General features: G+C 39.4%; 1 protein-coding gene and 1 pseudogene across 1 annotated transcript; one reads left to right on the top strand and one right to left on the bottom strand.

Moving 5' to 3' along the window:
• The first annotated feature begins 28 nt into the window (after positions 1-28).
• On the top strand, positions 29-23,678 carry LOC105053851 (uncharacterized). Its single transcript, XM_073245937.1, has 5 exons — positions 29-6,226; positions 20,428-21,017; positions 21,105-21,220; positions 21,749-21,800; positions 22,198-23,678. The coding sequence occupies exon 5, from the start codon at positions 22,527-22,529 to the stop codon at positions 23,451-23,453; it is 927 nt and encodes a 308-aa protein (XP_073102038.1). The 5' UTR covers positions 29-6,226; positions 20,428-21,017; positions 21,105-21,220; positions 21,749-21,800; positions 22,198-22,526; the 3' UTR covers positions 23,454-23,678.
• LOC140852577 (uncharacterized) lies at positions 14,459-16,222 on the bottom strand (annotated as a pseudogene).
• Positions 23,679-25,469: the final 1,791 nt, after the last annotated feature.

Here is a 25,469-nt window from a genome sequence, read left to right as displayed (position 1 = left end):
CTATCATAAGAAATAAATAAAATATTGGAAGAACACCTGCCCTCGAATCATCCGTTATTTACGAGGCTGTTGGAGACGATCCAACAGTTCGGGAACAATGTCCAGAATAAGCTGTACCATCATGCATCGGGGTTGCAAGCAGATCCTGCACCTGCATGTGAGCATGCTAGACGATCAGAAATATGTGCGCCAAAGTCTGCTCAGTTGGGAGCAGCAGAAGGAATGCCTACTCCATCAACCAGGCAGCTGAGAAAAGGCTGATGTCACGCAGACTTTTCTATATTATGGTAGCGACTCGAATTGCAGCAACTTCTGGAGCTCCGTCTGGTTACAAGTTGCTTGTTCATGGGCTCCTGAACCACGCAGCCTCAAAAGGGGAACTTGGTTCCAGGAGGTTCATCGACAATCACACCAGAGCATCTGTGAGGTTGTGTACATCAACAATCTCCAAGCTGAGACCAAGCAGGGGTTCAAATGGACGGCGACCACAGTCACGGCATCGCAGCTGAATCGACGGAACGGTAATAACATTAGAAAAACGGAGATGCAGGAACGTGGGATTTTCAGGTGGAAATTGGATTTCTATATCTGGTTAAAAAGAATTGATTTGACAGCGGTTACTTGGCTTCTGAGACGGCCTCCAGAAACCGGCTTCACAAGGCTGTCTTTTCTCTAATTAAGATGGCTGGTCCTTCCAGCTGGGGTCAGGACAGCAGCCATGCAAGCTATCAGGCAAGTCGTGGAGGAAATTTATGCTGAAAACAAAATGATATTTCTTGCAATGACGAGCTCGCGGAGAACAAGTTTATATGTTAAGCTTTCCTTCCTGGGCACCAAGGAGGCATTTCTTCTTTTTCTTTAGCATGAGAGATGGGACATATCTATTTAATCTGGATCAATGCAACCAAATTTGAAGCATCAAGATGGCTTCAAGCTAGCTTTAGCACAAGAAATGTATAGCAACTAAGATAATCAGGCTAGAAAGTAATTAACGAGCGAGAGAGGTTGTCGTCATGTCTCTAGAGTCTTCCATCGGCAACGGAAAAAGAAAAGGGGTTAGGGTTTCCTCATCCTCCTCCCTTTCGAGGGTGGTTGGTCGAGTAGATCTTGATCCAACACGTTCCACAAGTTCTCTTTTGGCTTCTCCATCCTCACACGGAACTGGCCTGAGGGTTGAGCAGTCTTAGCCTGTCTTGACTCGCTCGCCACAGCTCGATTTTGTCTTGCTTGCATCGTTCCATCCTTTAGCTGGTCATTCGGCAAACAAAGAAGGGGCTTCCATTTCTCCACGTCCTTCTATCTTTCAGTGGCCAACTCCGTTCTCCACCGAGCATTCATGGTCTCAGGTGGCTCAGGGTATTCGTCGATTCAAGTAGGAGTCCAGTAGAACTTTTAAAGAAGATATTGAAGTCCTAGAGGCGCGATTCTCCCATGTGGTCTCCTTTTCAGTGAATGAACTACAACGTTCTATTTTTCGATGGAAATCAGCTATAGTCTGTAAGTTCCTTGATAAGGGTTTTTCTCTTGAGTTCATTCAGAAAGAGTTGAAGATGCGATGGAATGTCTCGGGGGAGTTTCATGTGCTGCCTTTATCAGAAGGTTTGTTACTCTTTTCTCTTCTTTCTGTTGAGGTCCGGGATATCATTTTGGCCAAAGGTCTTTGATCTTTAGTTGGACATTTGCTTGCTATGGAGGCTTGGAGGCCTTCATTTCGATCGGATCGTGATCATTTGAGATTTACCTCTATCTGGATACGGTTATCGGACCTCCCATTGGAGCTGTGGGACAAATCCATGTTGTTTAAACTAGTCTCAGTTGCTAGTAAACTATTTTTTTTAGATGTATGGACTGAATCTAATGCTAGGCTGGGGTTTGCTCAAATTAATGTTCAATTAGACCTCTCCAAACCCATTTACCTGGAGGCAGCTGATAAGCCATTGTTGGGACCTTGGATTCGGGCAACTAGGATTCCAATTGTTCCTCCTCAGGTGGAGCGGAAGAGATCCCCCACACCTGCTGCTGATCCTTATCTTTCATTCTCCTCTTGGATCAGCTCACCCTCTTGGATCAGCTCACCCTTTAGGCATCCCTTTGACTGAATCTAGATTCAGACCACTGTTCATAATTGACCAACCTTTCTCTCAATCTTTTCAGCCTATGGACACATCAGGGGAACACATGCAGAAATATAAGATATTACCACCTTCAAGCAGAGGGAGGTTTAAATCCCCTGGGTCTGAATCGTCTCAGCGTAAAATGGTGGTTCTGGAGAAATTCAATGAGGCCGATGCTCCTCAGACTGCTCACAAATCTGACTTATCCTATCTGGCTCTTAAATCCTCGAATACTTATCCCATGAAAGAAGTCTGACGTGTGGTTGCATCAGAGTCTGGTTGTTCGTCTGCTGCTCAGGCATCTTCATTTAGCCAGATTTTCTTGATCTCCTTTTCTGCTTCATCTTCTCATCTAGCACAAAGTACTATGTCTTCGGAACATCAATCATTGTTGTATAATCTTTGTCAACATCTTAATGTTCCTTCCAGAGATATGTTAGGCCTTGCCGACTCTTAGAAGGAGGCTATGTGTCAGAGTAGGCTGTTAGAACCCCCCCTCCTCCTACCTCATGAATCTCCTATTTTGGAATTGTAGGAGAGCGGCTAAGCCGTCTTTTGCAAAATATGTAAAAACTTTACTTGTCCAATATGACCCAATATTATGTGCTTTTGTCGAAACTCGCATCTCTGATAGTTCTCATCTTCAACGTCTTATGGGTTCTCAATGGGACTACTATGTGATTCCTTTCGTAGGTCTATCTAGAGGTATTGTAGTTTTTTGGCATAAATCATTGGGTCAAATTACCTTTTTGCATATAGATTGTGAAATTTATTTTGGCCTCATCACCCCGTTGCAAGGTCCCTCTTGGCTCATTGCTATTGCTTATGTTAGTACTTGTGGCATACAACGGTGCAAACTTTGAGATCTTGTTTGGCAAGCCTCACAAACTCGGTTGCTTTTGCTCTTAGTAGGAGACTTTAATATTATTCTCTCTGTAGAGGATAAGAGAGGAGGGTAGAGATTTAAGCTTGATCGATTTATCATTGAATTTAAATCTTTCATTCAGAACACTGGGCTAATTAATCTTAGATTTCATGGTCCTAAATATACATGGTGTAATAATCAAGCAAGGTTGGCCAGGGTCTGGGAAAGGTTGGATCGTGCTTTTGTATCTGCTGATTGGATTGATCTTTTTTCTGAATCTTGGATCATGCACTTGGCGCATTTTACTTCGGATCATTGTTCTCTTCTTCTCACTTTCGCCTCTGTCCACAAGAGGCATCGTCCTCCTTTTCGATTTAAAAAATTTTGGTTGATGTGTGACAATCTTAAAGACACTATAGCCTCTACTTGGTCTACTGATTATCATGGCCCTCCTACTGACAAGCTCACTATTTTACTTAATAATGTCCATAAGAAAGTCATGCACTGGAACAAAAAGAGGATCGATAATATTTTTCGCACAGCTGATATCCTCTATTCTCATATTCTCTCTCTCCAAGAAAAGGAAGCCCAGTGTGGTCCTTTGCCTCATGACCGACATATGCTTTTGTTATCTTCTTTGAGAGCTTATCACAAAAAACTTTGCATGCAAGAAGTTCTTTGGAGGCAAAAATTACGGTCTCAATGGTTACGTGAGGGTGATGCTAACATCCGATTCTTTCCTCGTTCAACTCTTCTAGGATATCGGTATAATAGAATATCTCAATTGTAGGTGGATGATGGTACTGTGGTGCACTCTGAAGAAGGCATCTGTTATATCCTTCAAGAGTACTTTTTCCATCGTTGAAATAGTACGTGGTAGTCCCCTGACATTGACTTTCCACACATGCCTCATAGGCTTTCTAATGAGCAAAATCAAGCTTTAATCTCTGAAGTTTTTGTTGAAGAAATTGAAGAGGCCATTTTCTCTTTACACCCTGACAAAGCTCTTGGGCTGGATGGCTTCCAGCCTTTCTTCTTTCAAGTCTTTTGGGACCTTCTGAAACTAGATGTAGTTGCTGCTATTAAGTATTTCTTACAATTTTCTACTATGTCGGCCTATTGAAAGCAGACTTACATTGCGCTTATTCTTAAAGTTCCTGATACGTCTGTAGCTTAGCATTTTCGTCTCATCAATCTTGCCAATACTATATATAAAGTTGCTGTAAAAATTCTGGTTACACGCATGTCTAAGTTTATTTCTTCTCTTGTGTCTCCTTCACAAGTTGTTTTTGTTCCTGGCTGTAATATTATTGATAATATCCTCCTTGGCCAAGAGCTTATGCATTCTTTGCATATTGCACCTCCTCTCATAGTTGAATGTTAATAAAAATTGTTTTGGAGAAGGTCTTTGACACATTTCAACATTTCTATTTGCATAAGCTTCTCATAGCTTCCAACTTTCATCATAAATTCATTTCTTGGATATTGGCTTGTATTTCTCAATCGCAATTTGCTCTCCTTGTGAATGGCTCACCGACTCATTGATTTTCTATAAATTGTGGTCTTCGACAAGATTATCCTCCATCTCCTTATTTGTTTATTTTTGGCTCTGAATTGCTTACCATTTACTTGAATGGGGCTATTCAGCTTAATCTGCTTAAAGCTTTTCAACTAACACCTTTTGCGTCTGCTATCTTTCATACTTTTTATGCTAATGACTATCTGTTAGTTGCTCAAGCTTCGGTTTATAATGCTATTCTCTTAAAATCTATTTTAGAAGCCTATTATGCTGTTATAGGATAAACAATTAATTATGATAAGTCGCATATTTATTTTAGTCCTAAAATTTTGATCTCTATAAAGCATCAAATTTTGCATATCTTGCGTATTCCTCATACTCGCACATTGTGAAAATATATGGGCATTCCTTTATCAGCTTCGCGCTTATCTTTCAATGATTTTTTCTATCTCATGGCCCAGTTAGAAAGCATGCTTCATGCATGGAAATGGAAATATCTCTCATTTGCTGGTCGAGCTACTCTACTCATTTCGGTTTTATCTTCTATTCCCCTCTATACTATGTCTTCGATTCATGTGTCACTTTCTGTACTTAATTATCTTGAAAAGGAATTCCGTGCTTTCTTGTGGGGGCATTTTTCTGATAGGAAAGGCCTTCATTTGCTTTCTTGATCAAAGATATGCAAACCAAAGAAATATGGTGGTCGGGGTTACATTCTTTGAGAGTTAAATAGCAGGTTCTTCATGATAAACTTGCTATTAATCTATTGCTTCATCCTACTTCTTTATAGGTTCAGCTTGTTATTGCAAAGTATAAATTTAAAGGCACTTGGCTTGCTTATAGTAAACCTCATAAAGTTTCTCCCATCTGGCATAAAATTTGCAAAGTTGGAACTCAATTTCAGCATCAATTGCGCAGGATGATCGATTCTGGCATTTCTATTCATGTTTATTCTGATCCTTGGATCACTAATGTGTCTTTATCTCGGCTGCCAACTTATATAAATATTAATTACGATCTTTCTTCAGCTTTGATGGCTAACTTCATTACCGCTTATCGAAAGTGGGATATTCAAGCCCTTGAGCTTTGTTTTGGCTTAGACCTTACGAATGCTATCCTAAAAATTCCTTTGTCACAGTATCCTTGGCCAGAATCTCTTTACTGGGCTATTTCAAATACTCCTAAAGTCTCGACTTTTAATCTTGTATTGATTCTTACATCTGCTGATTCATCCTTCAATCAACTGTCCTATAGATGGATCTGGCAGCTCCCTATCCCTGTGAGAGTCAAATACTTTATATGAAAATTAAGTTGGGATTGTCTCCCATGCAAAGTTAATCTTCATCACAAAGAAATTCTTTCTGATTCCTTACTCTATCGTGACTTATGCAATGGAATAGTTGAAGATCTGGAGCATGTTATAGTCACTTGTCATTTTACTCAGCTTTGCTGGTATAGTCTTCTTCAGAGTACACTGATTTTAGTTTGTCCTCATTTTTTGCCAGTCCTGTTTTATTTACTAAATCAGGCTCAGATAGAAAAGAGGACTAAGGCAGTGCTGAGTATCATAGCTTGGCTATTGTGGAATGCTTGAAATGCTGGAAATTTTCAAAATCATCACACTACACCACAACACTTGATGCGGCAATTTCATTGCTATATGGTTGATCTAGATGCATCTACTTTTAATATATCTCTAAAGACTTGGGGTACTTCTCATGTGCCACGGTACATTTCTCCATCCCATTTTCTCTCCTGGATGTCCTTTCTCTTTAGAGATTTCATGCTTAATTTTGATGCCTCTGTCCAATTTGATGCTGTTAGAATTGCATTTACTATTCGAGATGCTTATGGTAATGTTCTATTGGCTCAGGGGTGCAGGATTAATATTCTTGTTCTGTTCCTATCACTGAACTGTTAGCTTCTTGGTATGGTATTACTACTGCTGCTCGTATGTTTCATAATCAAATGTTACATATTTATGGGGATTCTCTTACAGTTATCCGTTGGCTCTTTGCGCAGTCCTATGGTGATGTTGCTAGCCTCTCTTACTATAAAGACATCATCTCATCTCTTAATTTATTTTTGGACTTTACTTTTAAGCATATATACCGTGAACAAAATCAAGCAGCTGATTAGCAGTCTAAGCAGGCTCTTCTTTTTGATTGTTCATTTTCTGGAGGGGATCCTTTGGCTCATTTTGCTTAAATTATTAAGCATGACCAACTTTAAATTGCTGAGCCTCGGGGAGGCATGTAGTATTTATTTCTTTCCAGCTGATCTGTATGCTGATGGGATGACTGAGGTTGCTTTTTTCTATAAAATGATGCATCTTACGCTTCAATTCTATAAACTATCACTGACAGCTTTAACCCCAGATGATGTATATGCTGATGGAAGTTAGTTTTCTTCTTTTATTTTATTGATTTTTGATGCGGGCTATCTTTTTCTTTCATACGATGTTCTCTACCTATTTGTTTCTTATGGGAGTTGGTTTTTTTCAACCATTGGTTGGGACATATTGGACACATTGTTTCACTTTTATTGTTCTTGGGTTCCGATTGAATAGCAGACCTTGATACATCTCACTCTTATATCTTGGTTTGCTTTATTAATGTCATCATGGGCTACTCTGTATGGTCTTTCTATTCTCACTTTATCCCCAGCTGATGTTTTACTTAATCAGGACTCTGATGATTTTACTTTTAAAGGCATTTTGTTGTGTTTCTTACTCCCAGATGATTTTTGGCCTGATGGGAATGATGGACTTCCTGATGGGCTCTGTATTGGTTGGGTTTTCTGATTTTCTAAGCTTTGGTTCATTATTTGCTGCTTTCTAAATCGTCTATTTGATGATGTTTCTTTTTATCGTTCTGATGGGAGCTGGTCTCTGCAGTCTCAGTTCACTAATTTTCTATTTCAGCATATGTTGCAATCACTAGTCTTTATGATTTCTTTCTGTGGAATTCAATGTAGCATATGCTGATCTTTAGAGGGTTCTGTTTGATTGTCGGCTATGCATTTTTTTAACAGTATTTCTATGCTTCATTTCTACTTCACCTATTGGATTATGTTCAGCATTACCGACAGGGGTTATGTTTCTATATTTGTCATTTCTATACTTATTAAACTTAACCTAGATGATGAGCCACCTGTTGGGAGCTGTATCAGCACTTCTATATTTGTTCTTTGGGTTACTAAGTTTGGAATCTTTGGTTGTTGCTTTCTGTTTCTCTAAAGTGATGTTGTCCATTATTGTCTCACTATTGGGAGCTGGTCTGAACAACATCAGTTATCTTGTTCTATGTATCACCACATGCTGCAGCAGTTCTATGCTTAGATAGCAGTTATGGGTTTGCTTAATTGCAATTTTCGGCTTCATCTACTTCAGCTTCTAGATTATATTTTGTCAATGAGATTTTTTAAACAAAGTTATCAGTTCTGCCTAATTATCTTTTTCTTTGTATTTTTCATCATTGTTTTGATCAAGAACTGCACTTATCCTTTTGATTCTACTATTTTTGTGTTGTATCTATGTCACATTTTAGCTATTCTACTCCTTATCCTGGCTTGTACAAATGACTTCTTCTTATCAGTAAAGTATTCCCCTTTACCCAAAAAAAATCGAGATAATCAGGCTGCATCTAAGGCTAAAAAACTTAAAACCCAAGTTAGACTTATACCAGAAGTAGAAAATGCACTAATTTCATGGTTCAAAAATATTCCTAGATTACTAGAAGGCATCGGATCAGTTAAAGGGTCAATAAGTCATCATACTTGAGTTAACCAAGGATTGCATGACCTTGGATGGAATGGGACGAAGGGAGGTCGGCTATTTATAGAATCACGGCTTAGGGGATCCCCATAGGCCAACTTCTGAAGGTAGCTGTGCGATGGGGGAGTGGTTGGGCACACGGCCAAGCGAATCGGGATGGTGAGAACAAGCTTCGCAATTTTGGCTGGAGATTGATGGTCGTGGAGAATTGCAATCGCTATTTACAGAAAGTACAAATTTTTTTCTTCTTCCTATTCTGATCCGCACGTGGTTGGGTTTTTTATTAAAAAAAATGATAATTGCAAGGATGTTCGAAAAATGAAATAAAGTTGTTTGTAGCAAGTTCATCTACTTCAGCTGCTAATTAGTTTGAGAAGGTAGACTTAAGCTTACACAGGTGAGGCAAATAATTTTGAGTTTACTGCAATTAGCTGGCTTGAGGAGGTTCCTCAGTCCTCATAGATTATGATGGTTTAAAACAATGAGGGGATGCTTCGTTCACAACCAGAATGGAAATCGAAATGGTTTGAAATCGAAATCAGAATGGCCAAATTCTCCGAAGCGCTTGGATTGTAATCGAAATCAGAATTGGAATGAAAATTTGAATCCATAGAGGAGAGTATGGATTGAGTTCTATGTAGATTGGGCTATTTGCATTCCACCTTGAAATCGGAATCTGAGTGGGAATGAAACTCCTCCCAATCAAACGATTGGAATGGGAGTCACCCATTCGTATTCCGATTCCAGATCCCCACTCTCCTCTAACCAAGCATCCTCGAGAGTAGACACATGAATGTATGTGCGATGATCTCTCCACATCAATCTCTTCCGATAGACGACATAACACGGCCATGCTACCGAGGGATGGACCCACGATAACACGAAGTCAAAATTCATCTTCTTAAATATAATAACAGGTGTATCACAAATAAATGTAATAATAAAGTTCAATTCAAATATTTAATTAAACCAAAACTGGCTCAGAGCATCTAAATCCAAAGATGAAATAATCCAAGTCTTAAAATTCATAATGACTACAATCCATAAACATAAACTGAATTCCTAGTGCAAAATTTTCAAGCTTGCTTTGCTGATCTCCAAGCCTGGATTCTCTTTCCATCAGTCCTAGCCTTATTTTTCTGTACATGAAAAAGAAAACAAAAAGAATATGAGCTACACCAGTTTAGTAAGTAGACTTTCGCTTCCTTACCGGATCAAGCATAAGTTTTCTATGATAATGCATCATTTAGCAAATAACAATTATTGTAAAAATAAATATTTCATAGAGCATATAATAAAATAAGTTATAAGCTCATCATGCATGCATAAATCATGTATATTTCACAATTATGAATCGTAAATTATTTTTATCATGTATTCATGTCATGATTCAAAATATTGCTCACAGACATTCGTGCTAAGATCACTATTATACCCGTGACAGGGTCATATTTTTTAATCGACAGAGTTCTTAATTCATGTGCCAACTTTATACCCGCTGGCAGGGTCATATTTCGTGTGGATGCTAGCTCCGGATGTCGACCTTTCCGAAGGGATTTATTCATAGCCATCTGAGAGCCTTTGAAATCATTTTATTTTTTTCTTAAAACATACATATACATAAATGAAAAAATAATAAAATTCATGCTTCATAATCATGCTATTTTTATAAGACATATTCATGAAATCAATACTCATAATAAAATATGCTTTTTCATATCACATATGCCGATCCTTATTTTATGAAAAATTATGATTTTATCAATAGCAATTCTTTACATAAAAGCATGATCATTTAAAAATAAATAAGGAGCATAAAATTCACTTACCTCGATCGTCCTGGACCTTTTAATCTTCCTTAAAAGAATCGGACAGTCATATTTAAAATATTAAATCATCAATAAATTTTATTTCATATATTTAATAAAATTACATAATATAAAGAAATGATCGATTTGATGATCAGTCTAATAAATCTCTCCCTTCGGCTCTAAATCGATTTAAGATCATAGGTCCCTAGGAGTGGAGAAGATGGCCTAATAGGAAATTCATAGGGCCTCTTAGAGAGAGAAAATTTTTAGAGAGAGAAAGTAGAGAGAGAAAGTAGAAAGAGAAAGAGTCCAATTCTAGAGAAAGAAAGGCTTTAGAGAGAGATGAGAGAAACTTCTTTCATGTGTATTATTATTATTATTATTATTATTTATTATTATTATTATTTATTATTATCATTATTATATAAATATATATTTTTCTTTTTTTTCTCTTTTTTTTTCCTTTTTCTTTTCTTTTTCCTTTTTTTTTTCCTTTTCTTTTTTTTCTCTCTCTTTCTTTTCTTTTTCCTTTTCCTTTTCTTTTTCTTTTTCTTTTCTTTTTTCCTTTTCCTTTTCTTTTCTTTTTTTTTCCCGTGGCCTTCTTTGGCCGAAACAGGGGACCTAGAGGTCCCCGTACCTTAAACCGATCGTTCACGGCCGCACCTTGCCCAGCGGTGGCCGGCGGCAAGGGACGACCTTCTCCGAGTTCGGAGGGGTCAGAGCCGGCGGTCGGCATGACCGTCGGCGCCTTAAAAACCAGAAAAAGGGAGAGGCCGAACAGGGCTTCCCTTTTTCGATGAAATTCGGCGACTCTTGTCGCCGGCAGTCATGCCCACCGACACGGGAAGGAAGGGAGAGAAGGGAGGAAGAGGAGGAGGGACTTACCACAGCCTCCGATGACCTCCACCGACGTGAAATCGCGGCGAGCACAAGTCGAGGGGCCGCGGCTTCAATCGAAAAAATCGGAGAAGAACTCCGGCGATCGTCGGTGACTGATGGGTCTACTCTTAGAGGAGAGAAGGGGGGTTCTTATAAAGCTCGTCCTAGGATCTTTTAATGGCCCTAGGACTCCGATTCCTGATCGAAACCGGAGAAGAGGAAGACTTCGATCGGGAGTCTTCCTCCCTATTTTTTTTCTCTCTGTTTTTTTTAATAGGCTTGGTGGGCTTTTGGCCCATCGGACCGGGTTATCACATTCTACCCCTTTAAAAAAAATTTCGTCCTCAAAATTTAACATACCTTCATTTTCAAATAAGTGTGGATATCTCGTCTTCATATCATCTTCAAGCTCCCATGTGGCCTTTCTCTCTTCATGATTACTCCAATGAATCTTTACATACGGAATGATATGTCGTCTTAGAACTTGCTCTTTTCGATCAATAATTCAGAGAAAAAATTCTTCATAGGTTAGATCTTCATGAACTTGCAATGGCTCATACTTTATCACACTATTTGGATCAGGTACAAACTTTTTCAGTAGTGAAACATGAAAGACATGTGCACTTTGAATAAATCTGGTGGTAAGGCTAGTTCGTAAGCAACATCTCCTACTCGATTTAAAATTTTAAAAAGTCCAATATATCGCAGACTCAGCTTGCCATGTCTCCCAAACCTCATGACACCCTTAGTAGGTGATACTTTTAGAAAAACATGATCACTGACCTGAAATTCTAATTCTCTTCTTTTTCTATCTGCCCAACTCTTCTGTCTATCCTGTGCTGCCTTGAGTCTTCTCTTGATTAGATAAATTTTATCTCTAACATCTTGAACTAACTCGGGATCTATTAATTTCTTTTCACCTACTTCATCCCAATACAGAGGGGATCTACACTTTTTTTCATATAGGGCTTCATAGGGTGCCATCTGGATACTAGAATGAAAACGGTTATTATATACAAATTCAATCAATGTCACATGATTATCCCAATGTCCTCCGAAATCAAAAGCATAAGCTCTTAACATATCCTCAAGAGTTTGGATTGTCCTTTCAGATTGGCCATCGGTCTGGGGATGGAATGCAGTACTAAGCCTCAATTCTGTCCCCAAAGCATCTTGAAAATTTTTTCAAAATCTAGATACGAATCATGGATCTCGATCAGACACAATACTTATTGGAACACCGTGCAGGCGTACAATTCCATCAATATACATCTGGGCTAACTTATCAAGTGGAGTGTCAACTCGAAAAGGTAGAAAGTAAGCTGATTTAGTAAGCTGATCAACAATCACCCACACTGCATCATTTTTTCTTATTATCCTTGGAAGTCCAGTAACGAAATCCATCATGATATGCTCCCATTTCCATTATGGTATCTCTGATGGTTTTAGCAGACTAGCGGGTCTTTGATGTTCGGCTTTCACTTGCTGGCATACCAAGCATTGAGATACAAACTGAGCTATCTCCTGCTTTATTCCATTCCACCAGAAGAGTTATTTTAAATCTCTATACATCTTTGTACTACCGGGATGAAAGGAGAAATGGGATTTATGGGCTTCTTTCAAATTTTTTTTTTTTAGTTCAGAATCTCCTGGTATACATAATCTGTTCTCAAAATAAAGAGTTCTATCTGTATGTAGTCTAAACTCAGTTCGTAGTCCTTTCTCCATGTCCTTCTTAAACTGACATAAATGAATATCACTTTGTTGGGCCGCTTTTATCTGTTCGATCAATGCTGGTTGTACCATTAAATTTGCTAATACATTCTTAACATCAGTACAAGTCACTTCAATTTGTAAATCTTCAAGATCCCTCAGAATTTGTTGCCGAAAGGATAGCAGAGTCATCACATTCGCTGAAGACTTCCTACTAAGTGCATCTGCCACCACATTGGCTTTTTCAGGATGATATTTAATATTTAGATTATAATCTTTTAATAGTTCAAGCCACCTTCTTTGCCTCATGTTCAGCTCTTTTTGAGTAAATAAGTATTTCAAGCTTTTATGATCAGTAAAGATTTCACATGATTCCCCATATAAATAGTGTCGCCAAATCTTCAAAGCAAAAATAATAGCTACTAACTTCAAATTATGCGTCGGATAATTCTGCTCATAGACTTTTAGTTATCGAGAAGCATAAGCTATGACCTTATCGTTCTGCATCAACACACAACCTAATCCCTTCTTGGAAGCATCACTATAAATGACAAATCCTCCTTTATTAGATGGTAAAGTAAGAACTGGGGCAGATATCAATCGTTGCTTCAGATCTTGAAAACTCTGCTCACATTCACTGCTCCATTTAAATTTTATTCGTTTCTGAGTTTAGCGAGTTAGAGGAATTGCAATTTGAGAAAATCTCTCGACAAATCTTCTATAATAACCAGCCAAGCCTAAGAAGCTTCTAACTTCCGTCACATTAGTCGGACGAGGCCAATTCACTACGGCTTCTATCTTCTTTGGATCGACTGAGATTCCTACCTTAGATATTACATGGTCGAGGAAGATAACACTATCCAACCAGAATTCACACTTGCTAAGCTTGACGAAGAGCTTCTCTTTTCTCAAGGTCTGAAACACGATCCTCAAATATCTCTCATGTTCCTCTATATTTTTAGAATACACTAAGATATCATCAATAAAAACAACAACAAATTGATCCAGATACGGCTTGAAAATCCTGTTCATCATATCCATAAAAGCAGTCGGTGCATTGGTTAGTCCAAAAGGCATTACTAAAAATTCATAATGGCCATACCTGGTTCTAAATGCAGTCTTAGGTACATCTTCATCTCTAATTCTTAGTTGATGATAGCCTGATCGTAAGTCAATTTTGGAGAAAACTTGAGCACCCTGAAGTTGATCAAATAAGTCATCTATTCGAGGAAGAGGATATTTATTCTTTATGGTTACCTTGTTCAACTCCCGATAGTCAATGCATAAATGCATGCTCCCATCTTTCTTTTTTACAAATAACACAGGAGCTCCCTAAGGTGATGTACTTGGTCGGACAAATTTTTTATTCAAAAGTTCTTGCAGTTGATCCTTTAATTCTCGTAATTCTACAGGAGCCATCCGATAAGGAGGTTTTGAAATAGGTCCGGTTCCTGGGGTGATATCAATTTTAAATTCAACCTCACGCTCTGGGGGCAGTCCGGGTAGTTCATCTGAAAAAATATTAGAAAATTTTTTAACAATTGGGATATCATCTAACTTTATCTTTTCCTTCTCGACGTCTATTACATGGGCCAAAAATGCTTTGCATCCTTTCCTTAAAGCTTTTCTTGCATTCATGATTGAGATAATACCCAAAGATTGTTTGGGTTCCGTATTATGAACTTCGCCTTGAAAGAAGAATTGTGGTTCATCCGAACTTTGAAATACCACTCTTTTTTCAAAACAATTAATATGTGCATGGTATGAAGATAACCAGTTCATCCCAAGAATAACGTCAAAATCATACATATTTAGCTGAATCAAATCTGCTGCTAATTCTTTTTCTTCTATTTGGATTATGCAATTTTTAAAAATAATGTTAGCAACAACAATATTTTTAAAAGGTGTGCTAACATATAATGGTTCATTTAGTTTTTCAAGCACACAATTCAAAGAAGTAGCAAACTTGAGAGATATAAAAGAGTGTGAAGAGCCAGAATCGAATAACACACGAGCATGAATAGAATTGACTGGGATAATATCTGTCACCACTTGATCGTTTGCATTGGCCTCCTGCTGGTTTAAAGTAAATACTCGTGCATTTCTTTTTTGTTTTTGATCAACTGGTTTGTTAGGTCTAGAGTCATCTCTTTTCTTATTTGGGCAATCACGAGCCATATGTCCTTTCTCACCACATAAGAAGCATGCTCCTATCTTCTTGAGACAAGGTCCATTGTGATTTTTTTCCACAGTAGGAGCAGGATGAAGATTTTTTCTTCTTATCAGAGTTATTATTTTTGAAATTTTTCTGCTGATCCTTTAGATTTTCTGCTGATCTCGATCTCTTCTTATCTCCTCTTTCTAGATCTGCTCTTTTCAATTCAGACTCCACTTTCAAAGCTCGCTCTAGTACGTCCTTGTAGTTATTGAAAATATGAGAAGACAGACGGGATCGAATTCCATATCTTAGACCTTGTTCGAATCTGTTAGCTTTACTCCTTTCAAATTTCATAAGCTGGGGGCAGAAGCGGCCTAGCTCATTAAATTTGTTAGCATATTCTAACACCGTCATATCATCCTTTTGCTTTAAGGCTAAAAACTCATTTTTTTTTACCAATCTCATTGTCTCCGAAAAGTACTGATCATAAAATATCTCTTTGAATTCTTCCCAAGTGAGCTGATCATCATTGTTCCCATAGGCAGCTTTTATTGCAGTCCATCAAAACTCGGCATTCTCTTTTAACATAGGAACGACTAATCGGACCTTCACATTCTCAGGGTATTGCAGGGCATCAAACATCTTTTCCATCTCTCGAATCCATGTCTCTGCAGCCATAGGATCAGATCCACCCTCAAATAGAGGTGGGTTGAGCCTTCTGAATCTATCGTAGTATGACTCCATAGATAATGTCGGTCGAGGAGCAGTCTGTGCCTGCTGCTGGATAAGCTGAGCCACCACTTGACATACACCAGCAATGTCCGTCTGTGTGGCCGGTGCGTCAGGAGCCCGCTCAACTGGTTGATTGTCAGCTCTCCGTGACGTCAATCTTGCTTCTCTTATCCTAGCAGCCATATTTGCCAAGGTCTCGCCCTTTCTATCGCTCATCGCTTCCTATTCAAATGCTAACATTATTACGTTATTTTATAACAGAGTTGCAGTACAGTTAATAATTTAAGTCAGAATCTAACTATGTGTTACCTAACTACCCACTGTTAGGTTTTAAGTTCTATCCTTGATTACCTGGCTCTGATACCATAAAATGTCACGCCCCAAATCCGGGACATAACACGGCCATGCTACTGAGGGATGGACCCACGATAACATGAAGCCAAAATTCATCTTCTTAAATATAATAACAGGTGTATCACAAATAAATGTAATAATAAAGTTTAATTCAAATATTTAATTAAACCAAAACTGGTTCAGAGCATCTAAATCCAAAGATGAAATAATCCAAGTCTTAAAATTCATAATGACTACAATCCATAAACATAAACTGAATTCCTAGTGCAAAATTTTCAAGCTTGCTTTGCTGATCCCCAAGCCTGAATTTCCTTTCCATCAGTCCTAGTCTTATTTCTCTGTACATGAAAAAGAAAACAAAAAAAATATGAGCTATACCAGCTCAGTAAGTAGACTTTCGCTTCCTTACCGGATCAAGCATGAGTTTTCTATGATAATGCATCATTTAGCAAATAACAATTATTATAAAAATAAATATTTCATAGAGCATATAATAAAACAAGTTATAAGCTCATCATGCATGCATAAATCATGTATATTTCACAATTATGAATCGTAAATCATTTTCATCATGTATTTATGTCATGATTCAAAATATTGCTCACAGACATTCATGCTAAAGTCACTATTATACCCATGACAGGGTCATGTTTCTTAATCGACAGAGTTCTTAATTCATGTGCCAACTTTATACCCGCTGGCAGGGCCATGTTTCGTGTGGATGCTAGCTCCGGATGTCGATCTTCCCGAAGGGATTCATTCATAGCCATCTGAGAGCCTTTGAAATTATTTTATCTTTTTCTTAAAACATACATATACATAAATGAAAAAATAATGAAATTCATGCTTCATAATTATGCTATTTTTATAAAATATATTCATGAAATCAATGCTCATAATAAAATATACTTTTTCATATCACATATGCCAATCCTTATTTTATAAAAAATTATGATTTTATCAATAGCAATTCTTTACATAAAAGCATGATCATTTAAAAATTAATAAGGAGCATAAAATCCACTTACCTCGATCGTCCTGGACCTTTTAATCTTCCTTAAAAGAATCGGACAGTCCTATTTAAAATATTAAATCATCAATAAATTTTATTTTATATATTTAATAAAATTACATAATATAAGAAAATGACCGATTTGATAATCAGTCCAATAAATCTCTTCCTTCGGCTCTAAACCGATTTAAGGTCATAGGTCCCTAGGAGTGGAGAAGATGGCCTAATAGGAGAGTCATAGGACTTCTTAGAGAGAGAAAATTTTTAGAGAGAGAAAGTAGAGAGAGAAAGTAGAGAGAGAAAGAGTCCAATTCTAGAGAAAGAAAGGCTTTAGAGAGGGATGAGAGAAACTTCTTTCATGTGTATTATTATTTTTTTATTATTATCATTATTATATACATATATATTTTTCTTTTCTTTTCTTTCTCTTTTTTTTCCTTTTTCTTTTCTTTTTCCTTTTTTTTCCTTTTCTTTTTCTTTTTTTTTCTCTTTCTTTTCTTTTTCCTTTTCCTTTTCTTTTTCTTTTTCTTTTTTTTTTCTTTTTCCTTTTCTTTTCTTTTTTTTTGTCCCGTGGCCTTCTTTGGCCGAAACAGGGGACCTAGAGGTCCCCGTACCTTAAACTGACCATTCACGGCCGCACCTTGCCCGGCGGTGGCCGGCGGCAAGAGACGACCTTCTCCGAGTTCGGAGGGGCCAGAGCCGGCGGTCGGCGTGACCGTCGGCACCTTAAAAATCAGGAAAAGGGAGAGGACGAACAGGGCTTTCCTTTTCCGACGAAATCTGGCGACTCCTGTCGCCGGCAGTCATGCCCACCGACACGGGAAGGAAGGGAGAGAAGGGAGGAAGAGGAGGAGGGACTTACCACAGCCTTCGATGACCTCCACCGGCGTGAAATCGCGGCGAGCACAAGTCGAGGGGCCGCGGCTTCAATCGGAAAAATCGGAGAAGAACTCCGATGATCGTCGGTGACTGATGGGTCTACTCTTAGAAGAGAGGAGGGGGTTCTTATAGAGCTCGTCCTAGAGTATTTTAATGGCCCTAGGACTCCGATTCTTGATCGGAATCGGAAAAGAGGAAGACTCCGATCGGGAGTCTTTCTCCCTGTTTTTTTTTCTCTTTTTTTTTTTAATGGGCTTAGTGGGCTTTTGGTCCATCAGGCCGGGTTATCACAAGATCTGTGAACAATTTTAGACTGCACAAGGATTCTAACCATCATTCCATGGGGTTCGGGTTGTTTTATTGGCGAAGAATGATTCACCTCCTTTTGCAAGATCATCTGTTGAATCGCATCCTGCATAGATCTCAAAGTACTCTGAACTCTGTCATTCATCATGTTGCATGGATCTTGAAGCAACGATTGCACAATCCATGATACAACCCCTACCCCACTCCATGACTAACAAAGAGACTACCCGCAGGCTACTTGGTGCTTTTATGGGACATTTTATTGCCCTGCCTACATGTTTATTTTCAGAGTAGTAGAAAGGGCCAAATGTTGAGTAGCTGGTGGAGAAGTAGAGGGAATCTTGCACAGGATTACGAAGAAAAGAACCCATGTGCATTAAGGCTTCTAACAATACCTTTACAAAAAAGCTAACAATCTGATGACCTTCCAGTGAGCCCATAATCTACCAAACCCTTTCTGTTCTAACAAAAAAAAAAAAAAAAAAAAAAGAATCGTTCATTTTCTTCACTAAGGAACTTTTGTATTCTTGTAAATTCCTTTCTATCAACCACTGATCTGTACATTTGTAGTCTTTCTTTAATAAAGTTGGGCGACTAATGTACCTAATGCACACTAGTCTCCCTTTTACTCAAAGAAAAATAAAATAAAAATAAAAAAATCTTATGTCAATGCAGCAACCATTTTAACCTAATTCCCCTTAGACAGAGAACATTAAAAAAGATCGGTGTTTTAATAGCGCTAGAAGTTTTTGGCAAGGCCTTTGTTTAGGATCACCCTAATAATCATTCAACCAATTTCCTAGGACAGAAAATCTAATTCATAGGCTTTTAACTAGCGCACAACATGAAAGCATTATCACAACTTTGAAAACTGTGAACAAAAGCCGCCGCTGCAGAAACCAAATCGTGGGAAGTTGACTCTGAAGTCTAAATACCCCAACAACTACACCAAATCTCTGTCACCATTACCTTTTTCTCAAAATATCCGGTCGCTCAACATTTTGCTTAGCCATGCTATTTTGAGTTGCATTCACTAAACCCTCGCGACATTACTTAAGAAAGCTTATTAGTTGCAAGATTGTTTCAAGCGATGGTATGGCAATATGGCTTGTTTAGCTCGTATTTCTAAGTTTAAAAAGAAAATGAAAGCTCATGCAGCAGGCCCTGCATCTGGTCATGCACACCAAGTTTGCTTATAAGTATAGTTATGATGCTATCTACCACTGGTAGGTGTAAAATTAGGTCTCCTGTTATGCCCACCTATTCTCTATCTTTTCCATGACTTTGATGGAGGTTTCTGACTGATCCCCTTTTTTATAGCTGATCTAACTGAGCCATTATGAGGGCCGAAAGCACGCCAATCATTCACAAGAAGGTTTATAAGAGCCCAAAGGGAAATAATACTGTTTTCAATTGATTGTTTTTTTTTTAAGAATTTTAGTAAGACCAACTAGATTTTTTAGTTGGAAAAGTTCCTGATATAATCAAGCTTGTATACCCAAGAGAGAGAAAAAAAAAAGAGGGATCATTAAGCTTGAAAGAAATCGTCATGGAGATCACGTTTTCATGTGGAAGAATTGCTTGCTCTGCTATAGAGACAGCCAAGTAAGAAACTTTCCATCTGATATCAAAGATGCTCTTGGTGTTCTAATTAGTATCCTCTTTCAAATTTGAGGTTGTCTGCAGGAATTTTAACAAATCAAGCATTCGGATTTCTCCCATCAATCAGGTGGTCCAGTCAGCATTTGCTTGTCCTGGCAAACTGCTTATTTATCTTTAGTATCAGAAATGATATCCACATGAAAACCAGTTCCTCCTCCAAATGTAGCCACAACACAATGAATACATTGTAACAAATATAACATAATACAGATTTCAAACATAATATCTTTAAATGTATTAGAAGCTCCTTAAGAAAGAAGGTAACTTCTCATTGAATGCTACCGACCTTGAAGTACATGGTAGGGCGGTAGAAGGGACTGGTTGGGTTAGACACTTGATGGCTTGTCATGCCCAGGCTCTAATCCTTCCTATTTATATATGTAAGAAAGAATTCTAGAACCCTTCTACCAGCATGCAGTTCTCCCAAAATCTACATATTTCATATAAAAAACTGATGTAAAGTTATTTCCGGGTGTTCTTTATATGACTGTCATACACTCTTTTGACTACTAGCAACATATGATTAATTATTACAAAATAACTTCTAATGCTCATAGGTTCTGTTCTACATAATCTTGTGCAAGACTAGCTCTATTTCTCCACCAGTAACATTTGGCCTTTTCTACTGCTTTGAAAACAAACATGCAGGCCGGGCAAGAAAATTGTTTGCAGGTCCCGTCCACTGGAGAGAGATATATCATCACATGTAAATGGGTGTCTAGTTTCATCGTTTTAAACTATCGTAGTTTGTGAGGAACGTCCTCAAGCCAGATAAATGCAGTAAAATCATAATTCTTTCCCTCATTTTTGTATCAAAATTCCTGACCTAAGTAGCAGCTAAAGTAGGTGAACTTGGTGTGGACAACTTTATTTCAGTTTCCAAACTCATTTGCAATCATCATCTTTTTTTTTTTTTTTTTTTTTTTTAATAAAAAAAATCCAAACATATGCAAGGAAAGGGGAAAATGGTGATATTTTTCATCCAAGATCCTCAGTGGTGCATGCAATCTCAAAAAGGTTTGCACAAAGCTCTGCCCGACGTCTACAGCAGTTTAGAACCTAAAGGAGCTGCCATCTTCTTCTCTACGCACCAATGCGAGCAACTTAGCACAATGGTTGGTAGTCGCAGAACTGCACTCCGAACAAAGGCACATGGATTGGACCCCTCTAAGAGAAAAGCATCCATTAGCAGCGTACGGCCCACTTTGGAACATTCTTTTGGACTTCTCGATGTGGAGGTACGCATTGGTGAGTAATTAAAAGCAAGGCTTTTCCCTTAAAATTGTGAGATATATATTGACGTAGTGCTGAAACCATGCATACAGCGAAGCTATCCTCACCTCGCGTGTACCAAGGATATATACGCGTGGTTGCACTAAGAAGAGGCAAGGACGTGATTCTTAGCGCGTTGGAGAGCATGAGACTCCACCTTTATACAAAGGTATGGTGTTGAAATTAATCAAGGGTTTTTCATGGATCCAGATTGGATTGTTTAAGACTATCATTGGGGACGAAAGTTTGCATGACAAATTGAAATAGCATCATCAGTCACAAGCGCAGCAAAACACACGGTTATTTTTATGCTACAAGATTGAAGAATTTAGCTATTATCTAGAACTTTTTTGACGGGTTGTTGCTCGTTGTATACCAGACAAAATTAGAACTAGGGAAAATGCCAAATAAATTGCTTTTATGGATTGGGATATATGAACACATAATAAATCAACAGACCTAAAACCGAGTTACTCATAAAGCTTTTCTAGGGTATATGTAAAGCATTTTAGAGGACAGATTACAGCATCTACATCCACCTGTTTCTCTTGTTAGATGTAGAAATAGCAGTATAGTGTTCTCATTTATGTTGTTCCTTAGGATTAAGGAAAGATCTAATTTATTTATAGCACCACCACTGCCGGTGCTGCCAAAATTGGCATCATGTCTTACTCGTGTGCACGGGATTCTGCTACAGATCATCCACTACTGTACGCTTGGTTGGATGCCACCATTTCCATGCTATCCAGGTGCATTTTTACTTCCATTTCATTATTGATTATAAGATGGGACTAGTTGTCCTTAATAAATATCAACAAATTTAAGGATGATGATAGCAGATTAAGAAGCGCCAATAAGTGAAAAATTACGTACCATGCATTTTTTTGTGGGGTAAGTGGGTTGTGTGAAATTTTTTAAAGGCAGAGGTGATGAGGCTAGCTAATAGACCTCGTGAAAGTGTGTTGCTTTCTAAATCATTAGAGCTAGAGAGAATGTCTAACCATTTATACAAACCAAGCTCTCCCCGAAATGTATCGTTTTGAAAATATTTCACTTAGCTAGAAAGAGTGGGAACATTATGTCATTCAAATTGCCTTTGATCATCATATTAATAGATAGTATGCTTACAGTACTGAGTTAATGCAGCTTCTGTTCACATGAACAAATGCCAAGGTTTTCTGGTGTGACGCAACTTGTGTGATCCAAAATCAGGCACCCAAAAGTGCTGCATGAGTTAAGTGACGGTGCTCACTGCATGCTCAGAGCCTTTACTAGTGGGTAATTGGTAGCTGGTGTGAAAGAGTTTCAGATGACACTCTCCAAGATAAGGAACAGTTGGCCATGGAATGTAGGTACCGAGAAGAAGGATAATAATATATAGTTCCACGGATTGTGCAGGCCAGAGGAAGCGCAACAATGGGAAGAATGTTGTCGGCCGGGTCACTCCAATAGGGGCACAAACCTTACCCCTTCCCATGTGCTTCCAACCACTCCCAAAACGCGGATTCGGACCCCCCAACCCCTATAAATATCCGCAACACTTCTTCCTTCATTCCATGACACGTCCCTTCATGGCTACTACTAGCACTGGAAGAGTTATTACGGTGGGACTCTTAGTGCTGCTGGTTGCGACGCTATGCTCAGCCACTAGAGCCCTGTTGAATCTAGAGGCAGGAACTTATGGCGCTGGCCACGGCATTGGTAGCGGTGGCGGTGCCGGCTATGGAGCCGGAGGTGGAGTCGCGGAGGGTGGGGGTTATGGTGGTGGAGGGGGTGGTGGATCCGGTTCCGGCTATGGTGCAGCTGGAGAGCATGGATCAGTTGGTTATGGGAGTGGTGGTGGAAGTGGCGGCAGAGCTGGGTATGGAGTAGGGGAGTATGGTGGTGGTTCTGGTGGTGGTAGTGGAGGAGGCGGTGGTTATGGTGCCGCCGGAGGAGATCACGGAATTGGCTATGGAAGTGGAGGTGGTAGCGGCAGTGGAGGTGGGTACGGTTCTGGTGGAGACCACGGTGGCGGCGGCGGTGGAGGTAGTGGTGGTGGTGGCGGCTTTGGTGCTGGAGGAGAACAGGGTGGAGGCTATGGTGCGGGCGGGGGATCTGGTGGTGGTGCAGGGTATGGAGCTGGGGGATCTGACGGTGGTGGTGGAAGTGGCGGTGGGGGTGGATATGGCGGTGGAGCTGGGGCAGGGCATGGCGGTGGTTATGGGAGTGGTGGTGGAGCTGGAGGTGGTGAGGGCTATGGCGATGGAGGAGAGCATGGCGGCGGGTACGGTGGCGGAGGAGGGAGTGGTGGTGGTGGAGGTGCTGGTTATGGAGGGGCTGGAGGGCATGGAGGTGGTGGTGGAGGTGGGAGTGGTGCCGGAGGTGGGTATGCCGGAGTGCATTGTGGCTACGTCCCATGAGGGTGTGACCTTCCAACAGTACTAGAAAGGGTCCTCTCTTCTTCAATCATCAATAGTATAAAATAAGTGTGGTTATGGGTGGCCTGTGGTAAGCGTGCACGTTTGGAAGTTCAGTGCATTAGCAGTGATCTTGGAATCGATAGTTTCGTGTTGAGGCCAAGCTTAGTTGACTGTAATCTAAGTAGATAATATTCTTAGAATAAAAGATGGTATGCTTATTTTCTAGTGTAGTAGTGTTATAAAATGTTAGTTTTTATTAGCCGAAATAAGATGACGGAAACTGCCAAAAGAAACAGCCAGCACTTCATCAGCACCCGGTTGTAACTCTCAAACTAATTCTGTCCAGGGAGCTGCAAGGGAGATTGTCTCCCTTGCGTACGGGAATTACAGCCGACAAGAGGAACAATAAAAGAAGTAAAACGCACAAATCAAACTGGGTTTCCAGTTGCCATCGTTTGCTGCTTTCAATGTTTAAGTTGAGCTACAGGCTATGATAATATATAAGACCCAATTAACCACTTAAAGTTAGCATGACCATAAGACTAAATGCACAGTACACGCTGCCGATACCTCAAAGGAACCAGCGATAAACTACGCCTAAACCGCATTGAGCACCTACAAAATCGCATCGATCCATAAAAAAACTTCGCTAACCCGCTTCCCTACCGAACCAGACGCCCTGTGCTGGAAATTACCCACGCCAGCATGTGTTGGTACTGATGCAGAACCAAAGCCCATAAGGTTGTGGGTGGCCGTCATGTTGGAGCTCAAACCCAATTCGACCTCTCGGGCATATTTTTCTCAAGGAAGACTCCACATTGTACATCTCGTTTTGATCTTAGATGAAGTGGGAACCAGCCCTCATTGCCACCAGTAGTGCTATAAATTTTATTTGCTCAATGGCTTATTATTTTCAGTTATAAAAGCTAGTCAGTGGATGATGAGGCTTATGGGCTTCATGATGATGGATGGTGACTGGCGTCGAGTGCTTCCTCCAGTGTCAGGCAGGCAAATAGCAACTGAATCCACTTCTAGATTCATGACCGACGCAAGATTTAACCTAAGGAGCCATTATCATACGACATATGGAAATTTGGGATGAGGCCGTTTGGTTTCAGACAGCCCTCGCTGGGAGATTCCGTTTCAAACATTGGCTTCCATTTAGTTCAATCTAGTTGCCATCCATCTAGCTAGTTCCCTCGCTTGATCTTGAAACGGTGATCCCTTCGACGATCCGATACGTGACGTTTAGCATTTCAGCATATGACCATCCTTTTTTTTTTCCCATCATGATATGACCTGTAAAACAATTCACAGCTGATAACTGAAAATAAGATTATGCTCAGCTAAATGATAAACATTAGCCACCTCCCGGCTATCTAGACATAATTTTACTCGCGACTGAGAGCACGAGATTGATTCAATCAAGATCCACAGCTACAGCCAATCAAGCTTGATGGTAAAAGTGGTCTTCTTGGCTCCCAGATAAATCAATCTGGATATTATATCATAAAACTTCTTCACAACTAAAACCCTCTAGAAGTACCTCACAAGAATAAGTCGCTGGACAAATATATGTTCTTTTAGTAAGGGAGGCTGCATGAATGTATATTCTGCCGACACTATCAATTATGATGTAAACACAAAGTAAAACCTCAACTGAGCGCAAACGCAAGGTAAAAACCTCAACCCGGCAGTAGATTGTGATATGGAGCATCCAGCTCAAATTTATATTTGTCGATTCGGGGGGTCTCTGAAATAAGATGGTTACATGAGCATACGTAGACCGTACAAGTACCTTCTCACAACTTATTACAACCTCCCATATCGTCCCCATCCACGCCATCCCATGACTTAAACCATTACCAAGGAGATGATCGTACCAACTTTCCATCGAATGTGCTCGTGAATCTTGATTGCACCTTGGGTGGAACAACTGTTTACCTATTATGAAGGTGTACGTACACAAGAAAGCTAGAACTCTTCAACGCAAGATGGGCATGCATGATGTATGCG

This window comes from Elaeis guineensis, chromosome 11 (assembly GCF_000442705.2).
Source record: "Elaeis guineensis isolate ETL-2024a chromosome 11, EG11, whole genome shotgun sequence".
Taxonomy (NCBI): domain Eukaryota; kingdom Viridiplantae; phylum Streptophyta; class Magnoliopsida; order Arecales; family Arecaceae; genus Elaeis; species Elaeis guineensis.
This window is presented reverse-complemented; position numbering and strand designations above follow the sequence as displayed.